Source organism: Carica papaya, chromosome 9, assembly GCF_054855325.1.
Source record: "Carica papaya isolate Zhongbai chromosome 9, ASM5485532v1, whole genome shotgun sequence".
Classification (NCBI taxonomy): Eukaryota; Viridiplantae; Streptophyta; class Magnoliopsida; order Brassicales; family Caricaceae; genus Carica; species Carica papaya.
In genome coordinates this window covers 34,771,717-34,795,111 of record NC_142317.1, presented here as the reverse complement: position 1 = coordinate 34,795,111, position 23,395 = coordinate 34,771,717, and the positions used below count along the sequence as shown (strand labels likewise).

At 32.5% G+C, this 23,395-nt stretch overlaps 2 protein-coding genes across 3 annotated transcripts; one reads left to right on the top strand and one right to left on the bottom strand.

The window, feature by feature from the left end:
- The first annotated feature begins 435 nt into the window (after nucleotides 1–435).
- Nucleotides 436–12,263, top strand: HEN1 (double-stranded RNA binding protein-related / DsRBD protein-like protein). Its single transcript, XM_088211700.1, has 10 exons — nucleotides 436–590; nucleotides 833–1,172; nucleotides 2,216–2,305; nucleotides 3,678–4,135; nucleotides 4,217–4,462; nucleotides 5,710–6,665; nucleotides 7,373–7,524; nucleotides 7,615–7,731; nucleotides 9,818–9,937; nucleotides 11,327–12,263. The coding sequence occupies exons 2-10, from the start codon at nucleotides 900–902 to the stop codon at nucleotides 11,780–11,782; spliced, it is 2,868 nt and encodes a 955-aa protein (XP_088067826.1). The 5' UTR covers nucleotides 436–590; nucleotides 833–899; the 3' UTR covers nucleotides 11,783–12,263.
- A 1,514-nt stretch (nucleotides 12,264–13,777) lies between these two features.
- LOC110807607 (dihydroceramide fatty acyl 2-hydroxylase FAH1-like) lies at nucleotides 13,778–19,585 on the bottom strand. Of its 2 annotated transcripts, XM_088211701.1 has the most exons (8): nucleotides 19,229–19,585; nucleotides 18,390–18,453; nucleotides 17,408–17,497; nucleotides 16,270–16,362; nucleotides 15,391–15,587; nucleotides 15,144–15,249; nucleotides 14,495–14,641; nucleotides 13,778–14,176 (listed from the first exon to the last, which is right to left on the bottom strand). In XM_088211701.1, exons 3-8 carry the CDS (start codon nucleotides 17,465–17,467, stop codon nucleotides 14,057–14,059), a joined length of 723 nt encoding a protein of 240 aa, XP_088067827.1. In that variant the 5' UTR covers nucleotides 17,468–17,497; nucleotides 18,390–18,453; nucleotides 19,229–19,585; the 3' UTR covers nucleotides 13,778–14,056. The 2 variants fall into 2 exon arrangements, with proteins under 2 accessions (XP_088067827.1, XP_088067828.1); XM_088211702.1 differs by lacking the exon at nucleotides 18,390–18,453.
- Between the last annotated feature and the right edge of the window lie 3,810 nt (nucleotides 19,586–23,395).

Sequence of the window (23,395 nt, the reverse complement as noted above, 5' to 3'; positions counted from 1 at the left end):
TAGTAAATTAATTTTAAAAATAATTAATATTTTTTAATAATATAATTATTATAACCAACTTTATACGTAAAAAATCGTAATAAAAATTGTAATAATTAATAAAAATATATTTTATTAAATCGTATTTAATTTAAATAGTATAATCATTTATCATAATTATTAGTAATTTAAATTCAAAATTCATCATTATTTTGTTTTAAAAGAAAATAATTATTTTGAATTAACACTTAAATAAAAAAAAGTGTATATATATATATATATATATATATATTTCTGATTTTTTTTCTCCAAACAGAGCTTAACTTGAAAGTGTCAGTTTGACTTGTGAAGTCAGAGAACATTGAAATGACATGGAAAGAAAATTCCCTGCCAGAATATTTGAATTTCCAGAAATACCCTCGTCCCTTTCCTTCCACCTCTATATAAACCATTTTTGTTTTTCTAAAACCTCTCTCTCCCCCCCTTACAAAAACCCATACATGTAATCCAAGCAAACTCTATCTCCCTCTCTTTTCCGTGCGGTTTATGCAGGCACATAACAAGCATATCGTATTAGCTTCTCTTCTCTGCTTGCCATTGCTGGTGGAAAGGTACGTTTCGTGATTCTTTTCTTGTAATCGTTTTCGTTTTAATTGATTCATATCTTAATTTTTTGTTTCTCTGATTTTCCCCCCCTTATAATTTGGGAATTTGAACGAATTTTGGTTTGAAATTCGTTCGTCTGTGAAATTCGTTCATCTTTCTGCTAAATGTTATCGCCGTAGCCTCCCGTTTGTCTGTGGTTGTTGAACTGCCACTTTGTTTGACTTCAGTTTGACGTTTATTTTGCCAGAGGATACGACGGAGGCTTTCGCCTTTAAACTGTTTAGTATATTTAATCAAGCACATAGCGGGTGGTGATGGAAGCTGGAAGGTTTCCAGCTATTGTAGGGAAGAAGCCAACTCTTTCACCAAAGGCTATTATACATCAGAAATTTGGTACCAGTGCATGCTATAAGATAGAGGAAGTACAAGACTTTACTCAAAATGGCTGCCCGGGATTGGTGGTTTCTCAGAAGGGGCCTTGTCTTTATCGCTGCTTCTTGGAGCTTCCGAATTTATCTGTTATGTCCGAAACCTTCAGGAAAAAGAAAGACGCTGAGCAATCTGCTGCTGAGATGGCTTTAGAGAAGGTTTGAGTTATCGGTTTCCATGAGCATTTTTTATTTATATTTTTCCTGAGAAAATATTAAAATTAATATGTTCTATGCGCTTGATTGCTGGGGATGTGTGTATTGCCTCACTTCCGAAGGATGATTTTTCAGAAAAAAAGAAAAACAGAAGCAGTTGAGCTACCCAGTTTTACTTTCACTAATTAATCTAGGCTATAAATAACTTGAAAGGTAAGAAGAACATTCTTGATGTTAACAAGAGTCTGCTAATTAGGTTTGCAAATATAAGATTGGATACTTTGATTCATTTATTTCCCCGCTGTACCTTGAGGCTTCCTAAAAGGTTTATGTCTGCGGCTCTTAAAATGACGTAGTTAAAAGCTTCCATAACTAAAGGAAAGAGTGAGGTAGGACTTCCCTCGAATAAAGGAAAAGGATGCTACTTTCACAGTAATTGCAAAGGGAAGTTGGAGAAATACAAGTATTCACCCATCATCCCATCTAGCACCAAAAAATTTATCTTTGTGGGTATGTATTATATATATGTGCACACATACTAAGATAAAAAGATATAGATATACACACATACACAAATATAATCTTTTTTGACAGAAAAAGAAATGTTATTGATGGCTTTCTTCTGGAAGAAAAAAAAAGGGGAATGGAAACATTATATAAAATAATTATTGGTTCCTTTTCCTCCTCTTGATGGCTTTCTTCTGGTATATGTCTTATCAGTTTCATACCATTAATTTGATTGGTGGGTGCTTGGTGTGTTTTATTTATTTATTTGCTTTGTTCCATAATGAGTTAATGTGCAAAATTTGTATATTTGTTCTCTAGGAAAGTAATGTGTTTATTGAACTCTTGGTCAGTATTCTTGTCATGTTTTAAACACATGGGCTTGCAAATTGGTTGTTCTTTGATTTAAGGATGCTTGATTTTTTGTCTCTTTCTTGTTTTCTGCTTGTTCACATTAATGATAAATTTGAGGAAGATAGTGGAATATTTCGCTTCCCTTTGTTCGCATAATTGATTTCTCTATTCTTTTTTTCTTGTTGCAGCTAGGCTTTTGTTCTTCAACAAATATCCTCACTGTGGAGGAAGCATGGAATGATCTTATTTCTCGTGTTAGTTATTTGTTTTCCAATGAGGTTGGTGATTTCTACTTATCTTTAAGTGGCTTTTTTCTACCATAAAAAAAATATGCCAATGAAATACTTTTACATTGTCTGACTCGTTTTCATCTTGGGTTATTATTGTTTTGGAGATCTGTGTATTTAGTTACTTTTAAGAAAGCTACTAAGTGCTTCCTCAGAAAAAAGAGCTATTCAATGAGAACAATGAATAATCCTTGAAGAAGAGGTAGCAAAAGCTAGAAAAGGTCTTCAGGTTATCTCAAAGATGGATGCTTATTGTGATTGCCTTCTGAAGCTTGTCACATCAACTCACCCTTGTCTAAGTCATTACTCCTTTCAATTTTCCTGAGAATTGAGGAACTGTAGGCAGATACTCGACCATCTTATTCTTTCTTTTAGACCCCATTGATTGATGAAAAAATGACAGTAGTAATAAGATTAGCATCTTATCAGGATTGAACCTTGGATATTGAACTTTTTCAGGACAAAAAGAGTCGATACTTAAGAAACATGATGGACAAGATTTTGAAACTTTTATTCTAATGATTACATGCTTCCCCGAGAAAAAAAATCATTTTCATAGTAAGCTGTTATATCACTTCAGCAATTCTGCCAATGTTATTCTTCAATGATTTAAATTTTAGTTCTATTTTATCTAGGTCTGTTCATTTCTTTCTCCACTCAGGGTAGCCATGAGTAACTAATGAAACCATCTTTTGTTCTTGTACTTTTTAGCACATTTTGTTGAAACATATCTGATTTGAGCAAAGAGAGCTTCAACAGAATACTTGGAGAAAATTGACAAAGAACTAAAAGATCTTATGTCTGGAAAGGAAGAGTAAATACTTGACAAATGGGAAGGCCAATTAAATGAGACTACTGTGTTTTGGCAGTAGGGATGTGTAGTTTGAGTGAGAAAACTAATGGTAATCTAGCGAACCAAATTTAAGGTTTTGATATTATCTGATGTGAGGCAAAGAGAGGTTGAACATGATACTTGGAAAAAATTAGCGAAGAACCAAAACTAGATATATCAAAATGTTAGTAATCAATCAATATCTTAATAATGTTTGTAGAATAATCATAAAAGTGCAGGTAACAACTAAATTAGGGTATCCTATATAGGCTTTAAAACACCACAAAGACAAGTAAACAAATAAATCAACTAAATAGGAAAGGCTAATTAGCAAAAACTCAATAATAGAAAAGAACCATGTAAAATCTTCCTTTTCCTTTTAGTATAAAATTTTCCACAAGCTTCTTTTCCTTTTTGGCTCTACATCAGTTTGTTTGATATAGACCTTCTTGGTGGTGCCTTGAGCTTTTGACTATTCTAGTTATCTTTCTCTGACCTATTTTAGCTATAACTATTTTATCATGCTTGTAGTTTCTTTCATCTCTTCATCCACTGAGTGGTCACTTTAGAGCAGCATTGCGAAGAGATGGTGATCTTTGTGGCTTACTTCCTGTTTCTGTCATTGCTGTGTTTGATGCAAAGCTTATCAATCTCTGTAAAGCAATTGATGATAAAGTGGAATCAAATCCATTTCTAGTCTTGTTATATACTGTGAAGGCTGTTGCAAGGTTATCAGGGTCTCTTGTTGCTTTTGGAACACATTTTTCCATCAGGAGACAAAATCCATACCCTCGTGAGATCATTGAAGCTTCAGCAACTCAACCAGCAGGTCTTGCAGAAAGCATGTGGGTCAAGGCCATACATATTCCATGTGAACTGGGGAAGGCTGTTGAATCTGTAAGTCTCAATGTTCTTTCAAGTGGGTATTACCTGGATGTTATTGCAAAAAAACTTGGTTTAACAGACGGGAACAGGGTTCTGATGTCGAGGTAAGTGATGCGCACATGTATGTATGTGTTTGCATTTCATCAACGTGCAGAATCAATTCAAATGCTTACTTTTTTCCGCAGGCCAATTGGAAAAACATCTTCAGAGAAAAGATTGTACTTCTCCGGTCCAAGGTCGGATTCATTTGATTTTTCATCTGGAGTTCAAAATTCTTTAGAAGCTTTTCATTTTGAAGGATCTCTAAATGAAAGGGCAAGCAACTTGTATGGTCAACCCATATATGGCGATGCAATCTTGGCATCAATTGGATACATGTGGAAGTCTCAGGATCTTTTTTGTGAAGATGTTACCCTGCAATCATACTACAGGTGCTTTCTGATGCTACTCAAAAGTCCTGTTAAAATTGAGCTATTCATATATTATTTTATTTGCTGATTCCAATGGTTGATGCAGTGAACCCTGACCTCTATTTTTTCTTCACGTATAGTATAATCTTTTGGTGTCTGGGTTAGGATGGAATGTAACATACTAATAATTGTTTATCCCTTGGTTTGATTTGATGTGCTACATTATAGATTGGCTATATTTGGAGTTTTAGAGATTAATAGCTTGCTGCCAGTCGGGGCATGCTTACTTATATGATAATTTTAATTATTAAAATAAACATTTTAATGTTCAATGATTATTTATGGATGTTGTGTTGTGATGACCATAAGTAATTTAGAACAAGAATTTGGGGTGAGGTTGGATTTGATTTAAAATCTTTTGGACATTTGTGTTGCTTTTAGAAACTTGTAGGTCCTATTCTTGGTTTTCATTTTTCAACTGTTCCAGGTTCAGCTGATCACTATCAAATGATGATAGGATGGATGCTTAACTTTGAAATTTTCATAATGTGATTAAATTCCAAACTATGTTTAGTTTTGCTTTATTTAATTTAACTTATTTATTTAATTTTTCGTAATAGTTTCTTGCTTTAGGCATATGGCCCAATGTGATTCTTTTTTTTTTTAAATAACAAGTATGTCATGTAGATTAAATCAACCACACCATTATGGTGTCTCCCATTTACAGAATATTTACAAATCTGTTATAATATATATTACATTCCCAAAACCCTCCATCCTGTAAATGTCGTGTCCCAACATCAAAGATCCAAAATAATGTAATCATCTATCTTTAATTTTAGACATCTCCCCTTCTATGCTCTCAAAACCCATACTATTCATGTAGATATGCTAACAGAAGGATTCAATAGTGCGATGTTCCAAGTATTTATCTTTAAGTTGAAAATGGAAGATGCATATTCACTAGCTTGAGAGGGAGTGTTGGAAAATTGCTCAATTTTCTGTCTTAATATTAAAATATTAATCTTCCTGAAAATATAATACCAGTTAAGTAATCCTTCTGATATGGAGATTTGTTTTGATTTGATTTGCTATGATTAGTTTTTTGTTTTTTTTTTATGTTTGTGACAGCAATATACCCAATATATGTTCATTCTTCATATATAAAAGGTTCAGTTTCTCTCTAAATTCTAAAATTAGCATGCGTGTTTTGTTGTAGAAACTTGGAGGCTTGCATTTTTATATTCTCGTCATATTTGCTTATGCAGGATAATTTTAGGCAAGATACCAAGTGGGACCTATAAGCTGTCTCGGGATGCATTACTCGCAGCAGAGCTGCCTATCGCATTCACCACTAAAACAAATTGGAGAGGTTCCTTTCCAAGGGAAATCCTTTGTGCATTTTGTCGTCAACACTGGCTAGGAGAACCTGTATTTTCCAATTTGAGTATTCCTCTAGAAGAATCATCTGACTTTTTAAGTTCATCAAAGAATTCGAAGGTCTTAGAGTCAGCCAAACCAGAGTTGGAGAAAGCAAATGGAGGTGCAACTGTTGCTAATGGCCTTGAGTCAGTAGGATTAGGAAGTTCTCTTGGATTTGAAGTAAAAATATTTTCAAAATCTCAAGAACTAATTATGGACTTTTTGCTTAAAAAATTTTATAAGAAACAGAATGATTCCATCCAAATTGCCTCTTTGAAAGTTCTTTCATGGATAGATGCATATCTTAAGGGCTCTAATATGCATTTGGAGGAGGTAACATACTCAGCTGATGCCCTACATACTTATTTTTATCGTGCCCAAAATCTTTTTAAGGAATTTGCATTTTTTGTAAACATAGAAAAACAACACAATGTGGTTCAAAGAGACAAGTCACTAGAATCAAGCTGTATGAATGCTCAGGACACCGCACAAAGACAGTGCATTGGTTCTTCGAGGATAAGTGGTCCAGATTCCAGTGTATATCCATCTAATGGTTCCTTGATATGTATAGGTTATTCTGTGTTTCTGGTGCCAGAAGATGAATCATGGAAAGAACTTCTGGAAAATCAGGAGGAGTTTGAATTTGAGATGGGGACTGGAGCAGTGATTCCATCTCTTGAAGCAGTTGTAGCTCAGATGTCTGTTGGACAGTCTGCTTGCTTCAATACATTATTGCTTCCTAAAGAGCTGATTTTAGCTGCAGCAGATGATTCAGTGAGGATTCGTTCTTTGTTATCTACAAGTGAGTTGCCTATTTTTTTTCTTTCTTCCTTTTTTATTTTTTGGTCAGAGTGCCTACTGCCTGTCAAAAAACGACTTTTTCTCATACTCTGAAACCATTGAATTTCCAAAGAAATTTAGATTTCAAAATTGATGATCTCAGTTGTGACCAATTTTTTCCTTTGTCACATTTCTTCAAAACATTAGTGTACCAGTAAATTAATAAGAATAACCAAAAGAAGAAAATCGATTTTTTTGCTGAAAGTTAGGTTGTATGATAAATGGTTCTTGAATTGTCTCCATGTTCCTTGAGTCAAGCCGTGCAGTATAAGTTTTATGTATTTGTCACTGCTGCAATGAATTCCTTTAACATTATGCAACTTAAAAATTTATTTTATACATTGGAAGAATCCATTTTGTTATTAATAGACCAGTAAAGGGGAAAAGAATAACTGAAAGAAAGAATTAGTTATTCATCAAAGCTTTATGTATTCAAAGATCAAAAGTAAAAGCGGATATATAGCCCAAAGACTAGAACAAAAATTCGTATATTTGCATCAAGCTTTCGAAGTTTCTGTATTAATTTAACATTGATTATTTTAGTGAAACTGTTGTCCACTGCAAAAATGATCTCTTCACTTTTTAGTAGGCCTGTGCATTTCTTTTATTTCAACTCGTTCTGTTGAGATCTAGCAGATTCATCATTTCTTTCCATTCATATTTTTGCAGAAGCCTGCTATTTGGAGTATGCTGTAATTCTGTTGCGGGTATCTGAACCACCTGAAGAACGAATGGAACAGGCACTTTTTAGCCCTCCACTTTCAAGGCAACGAGTGGAATATGCATTGCAGCATATTAAAGAGTCTTCTGCCACCACTTTGGTATTTGCTTCATGTGTCTGATTTGCTCAAAAGTATACTAATGTTTTTTGAAATGTAACATTCAAGATTTTTTTTCTATTTTACTTTTAGGTGGACTTCGGATGTGGATCTGGAAGTTTATTGGACTCTTTATTAGATTATTCAACCTCTCTGGAAACAATTGTAGGCATTGATATTTCACAGAAGAGTCTCACCCGAGCAGCAAAGGTAGTCTGGAACTGTTTACCTCTTCCCATTAATTAAATTTTCTTTCTTCCAGATGAGGATTAGGATCAGTAATGCATATTCTTCAATGATTTTCTTATAAGAAGGGTCCCTCACCCTCATAGTTCAAAGCTAGTATCCTCTCAGTTTAAGAGGGTGTTTGGGTAGTATTCTTTTATGGATAAAGGCCCTTAAAGCACATTTTAGTTAAAAATAAGCTCTTAGGCCTTTCAATTACTCTTGGAAATGCTAAAAGCTATGGAACTTGTAGCCCAATAATCATAGCTCCCCTGACTAGCTTTTCTTAAAGAGCTTTAAGTTGAATTTTGACCAAAAGAACTCTTATCAGAACAAATTATTATAGTTAAAAGAACTTTTATCTAAAGAATAACTAATTCTACTAGTTATTTTACTAAATTTTCAGCTTAAAACTCTAATTTTGCTATAACAGCTCATTAGAGTCTAAAAGCTAGAAAGAAAAGCATCCCAATGGTTTTTCTGCTTGCAGTAGAATGAGCTTAAAGATCAATAGAACAAAAAAAGCCATATGCACTTAAAGCGCCCCCAGAAGAAAAATCCAATATGTTTGTGAAGCTTATGTTGTATATGTTGATTGGATCAAATTTATTTAAGACAGGAAAATCATGAAATTCTTTTCTTTTTCCTACGTAAGGATTACAGAATACGTACAGTAAGTATTGTTACAATTTAGGAAACTAATTAAACCTGAATTCATACGAGTGTGGGATACTAATTTATACTATTACAACCAAATTATTCCTATAGCTGATACACAGTACATATTAATTATAAGTCATTATATCGTGTGACTCTTTTCTATGCTCATCCTTAGCTGGTGAATATATATTGTTCATTCGCAACTTGCTAGGAATTATTTGAAATGGAATACTAGGCAACCCTTATGCGAGAATATCTCCTACCTGATTGCCTGAAGATATATATGGAGTAGATATCAACCCACTCTAGTGTTCCTTTTACAAAATATTTGTCCACTTTCACAGATTTGATTATATCATGTCGCAAAACATATGAGTAATACTAATAGCTTTTTTTTTTGCTGCAGTATAACCTAATTGGTGCATTCCATTTGATTTTCATGTCATCTAGAACAAATTTGAACCATAAAATTTTAGATATTCCTTGAACATTGCAGTGAATTCTGATTCATCACTTGATCTTACTACCATATTTTGCTTTTTACTCCTATAAGTTACCAAATTTCTACCAAGGAAAGTATAATATCCTAACAACTACTCAAGTTGCAGACTTAGCACTAGTGTGGCTTTTGATCTCAATTCTTTTGCTTTTTCTACAGTATTCCTTTTTTCCATATGGCCTTTAGATAACAAAATTTGGTGAATTGCTTGTAGATGAGCTTTTTTTGGATTGTGCATAAATTGATTCACCACGCTCGGTGCATATGTCAGGTCAGGCTAAGTGTAAGAAAGATAATCAATCTCCTGATTAGGCTCTGATATATTCCTTTATCTATGGCTTCATCTTCACTTGCTTCGCCAAGCTTGTGATTCGAATTCATGCGGGTGTGTTGAAATTGGTAGTGAAACCAGTTGAGAGGAAACTTGTTTTCTTCACAAATCAGAATTCTACAGCTTTGATATCCTGTGGAGAAACATGAAAACTTGTGTATTTTCCCATATAGAAGCTGCATAATAATACAGTTCGGTTAGTTACAATTTAGGCAACTAATAAGACATTAGTGCCTATAGATCAGATGATAGTAATCTACATTACTTGCAGCCATATTATTTCTACAGTTCATATACGATAAATATTAATTACAGAACATTAGCACGATTTTCTTTATATAGGTCAGATCATGCGAGTTTTTTCCCGAAAGATGGTTGCGGTTTGATAGTATGCCTTTGCGCGATCTTAAAACATTCTTTTTTACTAAACCTTTCCTTTGTCAATCATGTGGATTTTATCTCTTTTCTTTTACCATCATGTTATGTTTCTTCTCTGTGTCCACAAATGTTTTTATATATATATGCATATATAATTCTGTTAATTATGTTCGATATATATGTGGATTTTGTGTACATGGCAGATGCTTCATTCAAAACTAAGCATGAAGGCCACAGGCATCAATTCTGCAGTCCTTTATGATGGCTCCATCTTAGATTTCGATTCACGATTGCATGGATTTGATATAGGCACATGCTTGGAGGTATCCTATATTCTTATCCCCTCTTCACTTAAATCTTTTTTCATTAAATTTTCTTCTGAGGAATGTCGACATAAGTGGATACGCGGACTTGCCTTCCATTGTTATTTAGTCATAATTCATTTATCAATATTATATATTTATCGAAGGTTCAACGTAGTGCGTATGTCTAGATTTGATGGCATGTCATATATGAATGGCGTGTACTTACTTTGCTGTGTATGAAGCTTGTAAGATGAGAAAGGGGCTGTGTATGAACCTTTTAAGATAAGAAAGGGAAAACAGGAAAATTTAATTTACTGTAGTTTAATTTGCAACTGCTGTTTCCAGAACACCATGAGAAAATTCCCATATTTTATGGATATTCTTTTTAGTATTAGGATAACTATGGAAAGGTTATATAGAATTTGAAATTTCTGAGAATATAAAAACTGAAAATTTGCAGGTAATGAGTCTTTTCGGGATGACCTGTCATTCCGTGTTACTGAAAGCCCACTATAGGTTCCTGTAGAGCAGCTTATAAGATCCTTGACACATTAGAAATAAGCTAAGTTAGCAACTCAATAGAATCCCTGATGCAGAATGGGATAAGCTCAGATGAAACACTTTAGCTACATTTTGGGAATGGTAGGGTAAGGCGTAAGGTTCCTTAGCCTACCCTGTCTAGTTTTTGGAAGTAAATTTTCTTATGGTAGGCTAAGACACTCCAGCTGCACACGGTGCCACCTCCTCTGTTTACTTCATCACTGGCCTCGACTACCTCCGTTCCCATCATTATTGCCACTACCAGAACCTTCACTCTCTATTGGAATCATCACCTCAATTGCACCTCTGTTATAGTTACCACCAACATTGTCATCAATGCTACTATTGTCCCTACAGCTGCCACCTGTACTCCTCTATTGTTGTAACTGTTAGCACTGATATTTTGGTTGTTGCTGTCACTGACACTGTCTCTACCTCCTGCTACCATCGCTACCATCTCTCTTATCATTATTGCTACTACCAACTATTGAAATGAATTAAGAAGGTAACATGTTTCTTGTGGTACATTATTCATTTCCTTCTTTAATCATCCCAAACATTAAACATATATGGTATGTTAGGATTTTACCCGTCAGTATCTTATCATTCCCTAACCTACACCTTCTCCTACTCACCTCACTACCATACCGAGTTACCAAAGCATAGTCTTTTCTATTAGAAGGTATTTATATATTATTTATGTAATCTTAGTAGTCTCATGTGTTTCTAAATAATATAGGCTGTTCCAGTCATATTAGTTGGATTTAGGAATTATTTTGATTGTATCTTTTTCTGATGGTGAGCGTGTAGTCCTATTTTGTCAAATTGCTTCGGGTTTTCGTCTAACATTTTCTATACAAATGATAGGTGATCGAGCATATGGAGGAGGATCAGGCCTGTCTGTTTGGTGAAGTTGTTCTGAGTCATTTTCAGCCAAAGGTTCTTATAATTTCCACTCCAAACTATGAATACAATGTGATACTCCAGAGGTCTAGTATGACAGTAAACCAAGAAGATGATCCAGAGGAGAATACTCAACTGCAGTCATGCAAATTTCGGAATCATGACCACAAGTTTGAGTGGACAAGGGAGCAGTTTAGTTGCTGGGCAACTAAGCTAGCAACAAAGCATAATTACTTGGTAGAATTCGGTGGGGTTGGTGGCTCTGCTGATGTCGAACCTGGATTTGCTTCGCAGATTGCTGTATTTAGAAGGAAATTATCATGTCAGGATGATGGTCTTCTGAAAAAGGAAAATTCCGTCAAATGTTACAACGTTTTATGGGAGTGGAAGAACAGGGAAGGCTCGGATTCTGCTGCATGACAAACATCTGATTATTTTTAATTTAAAGGAGCATGAAAAAGATTTTGATCTTTAGTTAGAATATAAGACTGTTCTTTTGGTAGATTATCAAGGTTCATTGAGCAAAGAACAGTTGTCTAACAAAATATAGTTTTTAGGGGACGGGTTGGCAGAGGACCGGTGCATTCAGCTGTTTCCCGGCTAAAGGGGGCTCGCGGTCGCTGGCTTCTTGTTTATTTGTCTATATATAAATACTCATTTGATCCTAATTCTCAGCAACTGATATTTTCGTACCCTAAGTTTTTGTTTGGGGGAAGAAAGGGGTAGATAACCCCTCCTAATTATTTAAGAAAATCAACTCGACCCTCTCTAATTCTCTGTATCAATTGTTACCATTTGATAGCATATCGTTGTAAATGGCAACTATAACAGTGTTTGTAGACTTGTATATTCTGTGTTATCATATATTTTATCAAATAGTACCAAGGGTTTATATTTTTTATCAAGTATTTTATAAATGTTGTCAAAGTATCTATTTACTGCTATATGTGTTTTCACTTGTTATTAGGAGTCTATTTTTTGTTACCATATATATTATTTACTATGCGTTTTATGAAATTTCACCTAAGAATTGATGTTTTGTAAGCATATATGGCATGAAATATCAAAGTTCTTTGTGTCTTTATGTTCATGTATACTATTATAGGTTATCAAGAGTTTATATTTTACTAAATATGAAACACTACTAAACCTTTATATTTTGTGACCATATGCATGATGTAAAGTTACCAAGGCATATATGATATAAAATATTTCCAAACATATATCTTTTGTTACCAAATTCATTATGAAGTGTTATCGAGAGTCTATATTTTATCACCACATATCTCTTAAATCGTAACAAGAATTTTTTTTTTTTTTTTTTTGTATTTCATCATAAACTGTTACTAAAATTTGATGTTTTATTAATATATAATTCTTAATTTTTTTATAAGTCTACGATTTGTTATCTAACACACATCTATAATTCGTTATCGTACATAAAGTAATTTGCATTTGGTTTTGACATGTTAGTTTTCGTAAAATAATAAAACAACATTCTAACACGATAACAAATTGATAGAGTAGCATGATAACATGCGATCTAAATAAGGTGTAAATCATTGATGTGTTAGTCAATATCTTTTGTTCGATTTTTTTGAACCGTAAATCAATCAACTCTACATTAGCCAATGAAATTTCGCAAATTGTATCGTTATCAATCGATTAGCACTATACATATATTAGAGAAATATATTTATCTACTCAGTTCTTTTGAAGGGTGTGATCTTGACCATGAAGTATGAGATTATCAATAGTATAAAGGAAGAACAAATCGGAGCCATAGGAGATTTTGTTCTTGCAGATCTAAATCAAATTCACAAGTTGAGCCTATATTTTTCAGCTATTCACTATAACTCAGCTCTATTCCAAAACAAGCTCATCTTCTTGGTGCACAGATAATCCATCAGTTTTGTTCAAACTCAAGTCTCTTCAGACTTGTCATCCAATAGACTGCTTATATGGCTAACTTATGGCTCAGAGTATAGCTAAATGGACCCATATAAATACTTATGAAGATTTAAGATCTGAATAAGTTTGCAGTGACAGTGTAATATAGTAACCATCTCATAAATTTCTGATTCTTCAAAAAAAACAAGAGATAGTTACATTACTGTCTTGATCAAGACTATTCATGTAAACAATGTAATCAAGGGTAGTTGTTCTCCTAATTGTAATTTAAAAAAAAAAAAAGATTCTGATGTTGTTGTGAATAAAGATATCCTCTCCATTCGGATAGTAATTTTCGGAAGTTCATACTTGCCACATGAAAATTCCAATTTTCCATAACAGAACAATGAAATTTTTTTTTAAAAAAAAAAAAACCTAATAAACAAGCTCTGTAAGTTTATAAATTGGATATGAAGGGGCATGAAAAGATAAACAAACAACAATTTAAATGACCAATGAAAAGTATGAACGGAATGAAAAATTAATAAATAAGAGAAAGAAACCACAAAATATTGAATGTTACATCCATTTTATACAAACCTCCCCCCCCAAATGATACCACATGAGGGACATGGTCCATCAAATGCTGCTAACTCTTGAAGAACCATCTAGAGTTAATCCGAGGACTAGAGAGAAATAACTAGACAGGAGAAAGAAATATAAAAAAAGAATATTTTTGGGAGCACAATAATAAAAAGGCATTTTGAAAACCCAGCCCTTCTCAGCTAACACAACCAATAAAATTTATGTACCCTTCTCAGCTTTACTCTGGGGAGGAAGTGTACCCAAGACCCTGTCCCAAAATGATGAAGTGATTCCAAAGCCCATATTTTGAATCCGGAAGTGATGATTTAAGTGATATTTCTGCAGGGCCCAAAAAAAAAAAAGGCAAGCAAAGCTTAGAGAATAATCCATTTCCGTCAATAAAATATCCATTCTTTCTGAAAAATAGTAGACAAATTCCAAATAGCAAAATTCTAGGTACATTTCTTTTTCCGCAGAAGCAAATTCAACCCATTCTGGGCAAAAGCCCATGTTGTTGCAGTTTCATTCATTGTACGCGCAAATATTAGTAGTTCTCAGCAAGAATCTTGAGTTTTAAAACCCTTTCTAAAAATTGGTGGTAAGGTAGATTATGTGCAAGAAATGACAAGAGAAATGAATTAGTAGCAGGACATTCACCTTAAGAGATTTAGGTACTCCCTTTGTGGGCTGACCATGGTGCAGGTAGTAATGAGTGACATCATACATCACATAGCCTAGCAAACCACCACCAAATAAAGCAGGAGCAGTGGAAGGAGTGGCTAAAACCTTAATCAAGTTCCAGAACTGGTAGAGATACGAGTGTAAGAAAAAGAACTGTAGACTCAATTAATGCACACCATCAAATAAACACTGAAGCACGCAGATCACAAAAGAACATGCAAACAAGCACATAAATATTTCATAGAATTTAGTGTTCTAGCTTACATTGATTTTCTTCATAGACAAACATGAAACACATGTATGCAGTCTGCTAGTACTATTAAGTAAAATATTAAGCATACTATAACCACTGGACCAACAAGTTTAATATAATTTTTTCTGTCTCAACAGGTAAACATGCTTTGCAAAGACACATGTAATCAGTTGAAGAGCATATAAAGAAAACGAATTAGCAATCCAGTGACTGTAAGGATATAATATCAAGCTAGACTTGTCACCACAAAACTACAAGGTCTTAAGTTTCATGAAATGCTACAATATGTGAGAGAAAAAAAGAAAGGTAATCACAAATTACTTTTAACCATAATAATTACTTGCTGCTACCAGGAGAAGGCAATATACATACTGGTACTAATAGAACGGCTGTTGCTGCAGGAGGAAAAACAAGCCGAAGGCCATCCATAGGGTGCTTATGATGGCAGCCATGAAGAAGATAATGCATGGTGTTTCCCCTGAAATAAGTTCTCTGTTAAATTAGTCTAGTAGTATGCTAAAACCAAACATTGATGGTTTCTGGAAAAACATAGGGTGGTAGTTCATGTGCATTATGCTTTGTTCTGAGAAGGAAAAGAAAAGAGAGCAAGATAACTAACCAGTAACTCTTTGTTTTGATATGAAAAAGGAAACGGTGCAAAGTGTATTCCAGCAATGTCCACACAAATATGCCAAAGGCCACAATCAAGGCAATTTCTGGAACAGTATGGCCCATCTTCACAGACAATGAGATAAAATAGAAAACAACTGGCAGCCAAATGACTGGAATTGCCCACCAAACAGTGCGAGTCAAGAACTGTTTCAAACAAAAGCAAGTCAAAACTGCAAAACCATTTTTAACCTTTAATCCTTCCTTCATTTCTAGACATAAGGAATATATAATCTTCATTTCTACTCAAAATTGCAAAACCATTTTTAACCTTTAATCTTTCCTTCATTTCTAGACATAAGGAACATATAATCTTGAACGATGCATCATTTTATATTATAAATAATTGCATGTTGGTAATATTTCATGCCTAAGACTTAACTTCCACACATCTATGAGTTACCTCAAAAATGACTGGAAATTTATGTAGATAACAAACCCATGATGTAGGCCAAATTAAGGTTAATTTACCATTCAGGACAATGGTAACCTACATTTCATACCAAAGGTTCTTAAGCATCTCACTTGAGAGTTAGTTGCATATGTAACCAAGATATTGAGAAAATCCTCATTTTCAATCATAGATTTCCATCGGAAGTGAGTCGTCATGAGTATTTATAATGCTTAAACATAAAATCTCAATCTAATTATAACTATAGAAGTCTTAAGAGAAATTTACAACTTAAAAGAACTAAAGTATTAAATAAAATCCTGATACTAAAAAATTACGATAATATACTCATAATAAAATAATTCATGATTCAAATGATATATAATTTCTAATGTTTTTAGAAAATTTAGGATCAATCCATTCTGCACCAAGTCGTACCTCCCAAAATTCACTCTCGAAAAACCTAGGGCCTTCCTTGCTTACAATAGGTTGGTGAACCCACTCCTGATACGCGTCCCCAAGATGACCAACCTGTTATACATTGTCACATAGTTAAAATCAAGAACAAACCAATAAAACACTAAGAATATTTACTACCTTGAAATGACTTATGCACCAAACGCCTCAAATTAATATTTCAAATGAGAGGAAAAAATAAGAAAAGTTAAAGAAAGAAAAAAGGCAGTAACCAAGCCCGGATGACTTTTTTGTTCCTCTATAGACAGTTGAATAGGTAGGAACAACACTTTCAAACTGCAAGGTAGAAATTGAACTATGGAAGAGGGAAGTTAAAACAACAATTCCAAATATATTTTCTATGATAACAGAAAACTTCCCCTGCCAACATTTTGTTTCCAACCTGTGACAGTAATGGAAATTAACTTATTTATAACAAAAAGTCCATATAATGCCCGAAGTTGATAAACTATATTTTTTTAAGGATAATAAAGGACCTCTTGTTGGAAAGTTTTTATACTTCAGAGACCATTTTTTCAAATAAATGGGACTAGAATCCCTGATCTTTAACTCCCAACAGACAGACCAGTGAGAAATCAGCCAAATGACTTTCTTGGTGGAAAATATTTGCAATTTGAAGACACTTTTCTTTGCTCAGATAAAGGGACCTGGAACCCCTAAACTTTATCTCTAGTGAGATAGAACAATGGGAAACGATCCAGATGGCTTAGGCATAGGAAGACACCCTTTTTTTCAGATAAAGGGAGCTAGAACCTCTGATCTTTAACTCCACGCAGAGAGATTAGTGAGAAATGAGCCAAATGACTTTCTTAGTGGAGAATTTTAGCACTTTAAAGACCCTTTTTCTTTGGTTTAGATAAAGGAGGCTAGAACACCAGATCTTAACTCCACGTAGAGAGATCAGTGCGAAATGAGCGAAATGACTTTAGCAGCAGAAGAGTTAAATTTATAAGTTATTTGCATGAAAGGAACTTGATTCCCCAAATGCCAGTAAAATATCAAGCCACTACAATAAAAATGCAAACATCAATGCATATGCATGGATTTAGAAACATGCTACTATTAGATACTTAAGGAACATGGTAAAATGCAACTCTACCTGGAAGACAAGGGGTTTATTCAGGTCCACCGTGAAAGCCGTGAAGTCTTGGGCAACCATGTTGGCAAACTCTTATGAAGCTGCAGACAACTAATAAAAAAAAACATACTCTTCAGAAAATAGTATGTCATAACACATTATTGTTCTTCCTATTTTGTCATGTATGGAAAATTTTTGCTAGAGATGCATGTTTGGTCTTGAAATTTCAAAGCAGTGAGTTAAGAATTTTTAGTCAAATGCTCTTCAAAGTTTCACATATCTACAAATGCGAGGTTAAACTCTCATGTTAGTTAGATAATACACAAAGTATGATTGAAAAAATTTTTGTGCATAGTTTTGACTAATATAAAAAAACACATTAAAAATATATATAATAGATTTTGCATTAAAAATGTTTCCTTGATCCCCTTCTTCCCTCTCTCAGAAATGGAGGCAGCCTGTCATTACTCATCAATGTGCTTAACCTCCCAAATATATTAAGGATTTACAGAAACTTTTACAGCATCCAGGACAGCCAACTTCTTTACAATAAGAATTGTTCATATATAATCCAAAACAATATTTAAAAATAATAAATTTCCTTAATTGTAAATTTGAAAGAGGAAAGAAGAAAATCCATCCTAATCAGTGGAGCCTACCAAAACTAATCCACTTTAGTTATGGTTATTGTCTTGCCTGCTACCAATAAGCAGTTAAACAAAATCAGATTCAGAAGACAAGAAACATGAGATTTCAGTTGCTTCCCCATATTTTCTAAGTAACCAAACAGAGAATCGATCAAGAAACTGACGCAGAAGCACTTCAGAAAATCATATCAGAAAACAACCAAGAAGCCTGAATTTCCCAATAAAACCACAACTTTCCCGAGACAAAACAGGAAAAAAATTTTCCCAAATCCAGAAACTACAACTAGAAAGTGAAGATAAGAGGTAGAAATCGCATTTAATACGACAACTAACCCAAATGGAAAGAAACCACTAACCCAAGAGAACGCAGCTCGAATCTAAAGGCTACCACGAGAAGTCCTTGAAACTTCTCCTTTTAATCTATAAAAAGCATGGAAGCAAAATCAAATGCATACCAAGAGAAAATAGAAAAAGAAACAAATAAATGAGGTGAATAGATTTTGTATCCTTAGAGTTAAATAACATATTATGAACATAACAGAGGCTGAAACCATAAAACAGTACCAGACGAATAGCAACATGAACATAATAACGCAAGCAAAAGCTATAAGATCAAAGAACAAAGAAATAGCAATTGTAGCAAACCCACTTTTAAGAAATAAATCGATGTTGAAGAAAGATAACACTTGAGTGCTTAAATGCAGATATCTACATCAATAGCAATTATACCAAACCCACTTTTAAGAAATAAACTGACGTTGCAGAAAAATAACACTTGAGTGCTGAAATGCAGATGTATACATTTAAACACATAGATACATCCATAAACAATTAGAGAAGAAGGCTCAAAACAAATCTTAAAAAAAAAAACAAAAAAAACAGGCCGAAATCCACACATTTCTCTTACCAGAAATTAAAAGAAGATCTAATATTTTTTAAAAAAAAAAAAAACTCAAGCACAATATGCTTAAACCGCAATAAACAACATATAAGCCTGAATGGCTTAACATAATAAAGGATTTAACCAATTCTAGACTAAGCCACTGAAGTAGAACTTAAACAGCACAGAATGTAGAAAGATGAAATCAAGTTGAATACCGAGTTTTTAAAAACCAAATCTGTGAATAAAACCAGAACCTCTCTCAAGCAGATCAGATAACGGCTTTGAAATCCGAAAATGGATTCGAAATTTTACCTAACTGGAGAAGATAAGGGAGAAACGAGGATGGCAAAGTTCGACCGGGAAGGCAACTCTGAAGCTTCAAATCCTCAAAGCTTGCTTGTCATTGGCTCGAATCAGTGAATACGACGAATGTACGAAGAAGAAAAGGAGAGCTCACAGGACTTGAACCCTGAAGAAGAGCGGCGATATACCAATGCTTGTTTACGATTTCCGGCGTTGATAATGGCGGAAGCAAGTGCAAGAACAGCTTCAGATTTTGTTCTGTGTGGAGTTCAGCTGGAGCAGTAGAAAGAGAAAGAGAGTAGCAGAAGGGAAAGAGGTGATTGCGCTGGAGGAGGAAAACGGGTCCTCTCACGTTCTATTCTTCAAATGCTTTGCCAGGCTGGCGCTATTTTAAATTACAGCTCAGCAGATTTTTGGGGGGGAGGGGGGGAGATTTCTTTGCGTGTATATACTCACATGGGTTTCATGGTGTCAGCCTGGAACTTTTAGACTCCGTGCTTGGATATCCAAGATACTATTCTGTCGTCACCAATGGGATCATTGGAAAGCATACACGTATTTATATATATATATATATACACACACACACACACACACACGTGTAACACAAACACACACACACATATATATATATATGTAAATACAGGTTATATCATATGATATGAAATAAAAAATTGTTTACTATAATTAATATTTTTCCATATAGTGTAATATTTTTAATAAAAATTGGAGTTAATTAATTAAATTTATAAAATAAGATTTTTATTAAATTATTAATTTAAATCAAGATAATAGCAAATTTTACAATTTAATTTTTTCAAAATTAGGATATTACATCATCAAACTTTCCTAATATGGCATATAGGTCGATAATTTTACATTATAAAATTACCCAAATTAGATTTTTATAAATAGTAAAGTTTTTAATGGCATATTGACCAAAATAGAATATATATATATATATATATATAAAAGCCATAATTTTTATGTTCTATTAGTCATGCCAAATTGGTATGTGTATTCTAATTGAAGCATTTAATATTTTATATTATGTTAATGCATACAATTAGTACATTACTTAACTTAACATTTGTTTTTTCTTAATATATATATATATATGGATGATTCAACTTTTGACTTATATATGTGTAAAAAGCATGCACGTTATGCATATATATATATATAGTTATATATATGCATGTTTGTATGTAACACCAAAGAATAAAAAAATTAATAACATGATTAAGTTCAAAGTACATAAATATGCTTTTAGCCACCTTATTATAACTTACATGTCTCAACCTCCTATAATGAATTGTGATCATCATGTTATTTTTCTTTTTGGTGGAGGAAATTTTTTTAATATATATTTTGCATTTGAATCCTTTTAATTTAATCCATCCGAATTCGATCTAACGTGATTTTTTTTTCTTAATTTCTAACATATAATTTTAAGATGTTAAAATAGATATCTATCTCGAATTTCCTATGTAATGCATTAGATATATCGTTACTATGCATAAACAAATACGAAATTTTTGGAAATTTATTAATACTTTGAACGAATATGATCTTGAAGAAGTTTTACCATTTCGTCGAAAAATTTGGAATTTGACGTTACATGTAAGTATCTTTAACGTACTCGTGATTTATGGTATTTAAAAGTTATTTTAAATTTTTATTAATATTTAACTCTTTATTAGTTTTGATACGACTTATAAGTATATAATTTCTCTATAACTACATATTGTTCTGTATATTACTGTTTTGAAAATAAACTTTATATCAATATTATATTGTAGTATAAATGAGATCTTGACTTATTTAATAAAATTATTTACTTCTGATGAGAATATACATGAATTTGAAAGTTGTTTTGAAGCTCTTAATCTGATTATAATTTGATACTATCAACCGGGTAAACATTAAAATTTATCATAAATATATTTCTTTTGAACTATACTATATGGATTAAATATGATTTTGGGTTTTGATGTATGAATATGTATATGACCGACACTATAGGGGGTTAAATATGGTTTTGGATCATGTCACAAGGATGTAATGTGGTTATAACTGCTTGGAATTATGAGATTATTTTAATTGTTCACTGAGTTGTAAGCTCAACTTTCTCCGTTTTTTTTTTACAGATTTTAAGAAATTAACTGCATACAAAAGTTACGAGATGCGAAATTGATTGATAAATCCAACCTATACACTAAAAATCTCTTATTATATTTTTAGTTTTGGATGTGGAGATTATTTATTAGAAAATTTAATCCTTGAGTTTTACGGGTTAATGGTACTTCCTGAAATTTATTTATTAGTTAATTATTTGATATTTATTCGTTGCATCACAGGAAAACTTCTCTAAGAACAACTAAGGCAAAGTAATATATATCATAGGGATATAAGAGCAAATCAAGTACGTGGTTAGGCTTAACTGAGTACATGTACATAAAAGCTCTATTAAAAAGGTTCAATATTAAAATTCGAAAGAAAGAGTTGCTACCAATATCTCGGAATTCATCTCTCTAAATAGTTTTTCCAAAGACACTTTAATAAAGAGATTGGATGAAGACTACCTTATGTTTTGGAAATATAAGCAATCACCTTGGGCAACACTATGTACTAAGTCCAAAATCATTTAAACTTTAAGATTTACGTGTTGGTGTTAGAAAATTCGAATGCGAGTCATTTGAGCATTGTGAAAAATATCTTTAAATATATGAAGAAAACCAACGGTACTTCTCTAACTGATGACTTAGTTCCTAACTTAAAAATTAAAGGACAACCTCAATAAGGTATAGATGATAGGAAATAAATTTTTGGTTTCGTCTTCATCCTCAATTAAGGAGTTGTAAGTTGGTAGAGTGTCAAACGAACAACTAGAGTCGATTCAACAGATAGATCAAAATAATTTGTTATTGGTGAAGCTGCTAAGAAATAGTTCGGATCTCCAATTATCATATTACTTAGAATTATTGCAAACTTTGCTCCAGTAATTGTAATTTAACAATAATGGTGTCATTACTCAAGTCAAGAAACCAAGATATCACCAATGGATGAAACATATTTTTAAAAAAATTGATTTAATTCATTATATCATTGCGCGGGGAGATATAAACTTTGAAAAAATAATAAAAAGTACCCCATTGTAAAAATCTCTTCTTAAATATTGCACCTGTGTTACTAATACAAGTATAACTGTTTAAAATGATACACGGTTGTATTATAACGTCTCATCAATTGTGTAAGAAATTTATAAATTGAATATGCATATTATGTTAGTAACACAAGAATTTATAAATATTATTTAAATCAATATCCTATTTCATATTATTTATGATAAGAGATATAATAAATCATTCAAGAATAGTTATATATGAAACAGAAGTTAGAGAATCTTGATTTGACATAATTTTTTTGAATAATTACAATATTAGAAGTGATCAAGAAAATTTATTATATATTATTTGATAAAATCTCACTAATTGTGCAATATGTTTATGAATTGAATAAGTATATAATGTTGATAATACAAAATTTGTGAATATTATTAAAAAAATATACTCTATTTTAGGTGATTCATGAAAAGAGATATTACAAGGTCTTGGAAGATTAGTACATATTCATACAATTTAGGCAATGTTGATTTCAACACAATAATAAAGTTAATATTATGATAAACGTATAGAAGATTATTGGTAATACGTACAGTAAACTAATTTTTGACATAATTTTTTAATAATTAAATATTAAATATCAATTAAGAAACTACCGTGTTATATATTCTTTATTGATAATTTTTTAAAATATATCAAAATTATAATAGTCAAGTCAAACAAATTAGATATACCTTCATAAGAGAATGAGAAATTCATAGTTACAACGTAATATTTTTTAGGTTAAAGAATGCAAAAGAAATATACTAAAATCATGACAACTATTTTATTTCATGATACGATACAAATGAGGATGAATTTTATATAAAACATATGAATTGTGAAGTCCAATGATTGAGAGAAACATATTAGAAGTTTAGAAATATTTTTAGAATATGTGAAGAAATAGAACTCGAGACTGAACTCCAAGAAATGTGTTTTCGGAGTTAGTTTAGCAAAACTAGCTATTAGGGTACTTTGTAATTAATAGAGAGTAGACTTACAAATTCAA

Excerpts from the sequence above, each read along its gene's own strand:
- LOC110807607 (XM_088211701.1), bottom strand. The coding sequence starts at position 17,467 with ATGGTTGCCCAAGACTTCACGGCTTTCACGGTGGACCTGAATAAACCC. Across the intron at positions 16,363-17,407 it reads ATAAACCCCTTGTCTTCCAG|GTTGGTCATCTTGGGGACGC; the intron begins GTAGAGTTGCAT and ends AATGTATAACAG. Across the intron at positions 15,588-16,269 it reads TCGAGAGTGAATTTTGGGAG|TTCTTGACTCGCACTGTTTG; the intron begins GTACGACTTGGT and ends TGTTTGAAACAG.
- HEN1 (XM_088211700.1), top strand. The coding sequence starts at position 900 with ATGGAAGCTGGAAGGTTTCCAGCTATTGTAGGGAAGAAGCCAACTCTT. Across the intron at positions 2,306-3,677 it reads GTTATTTGTTTTCCAATGAG|TTTCTTTCATCTCTTCATCC; the intron begins GTTGGTGATTTC and ends TCATGCTTGTAG. Across the intron at positions 9,938-11,326 it reads ATATAGGCACATGCTTGGAG|GTGATCGAGCATATGGAGGA; the intron begins GTATCCTATATT and ends TACAAATGATAG.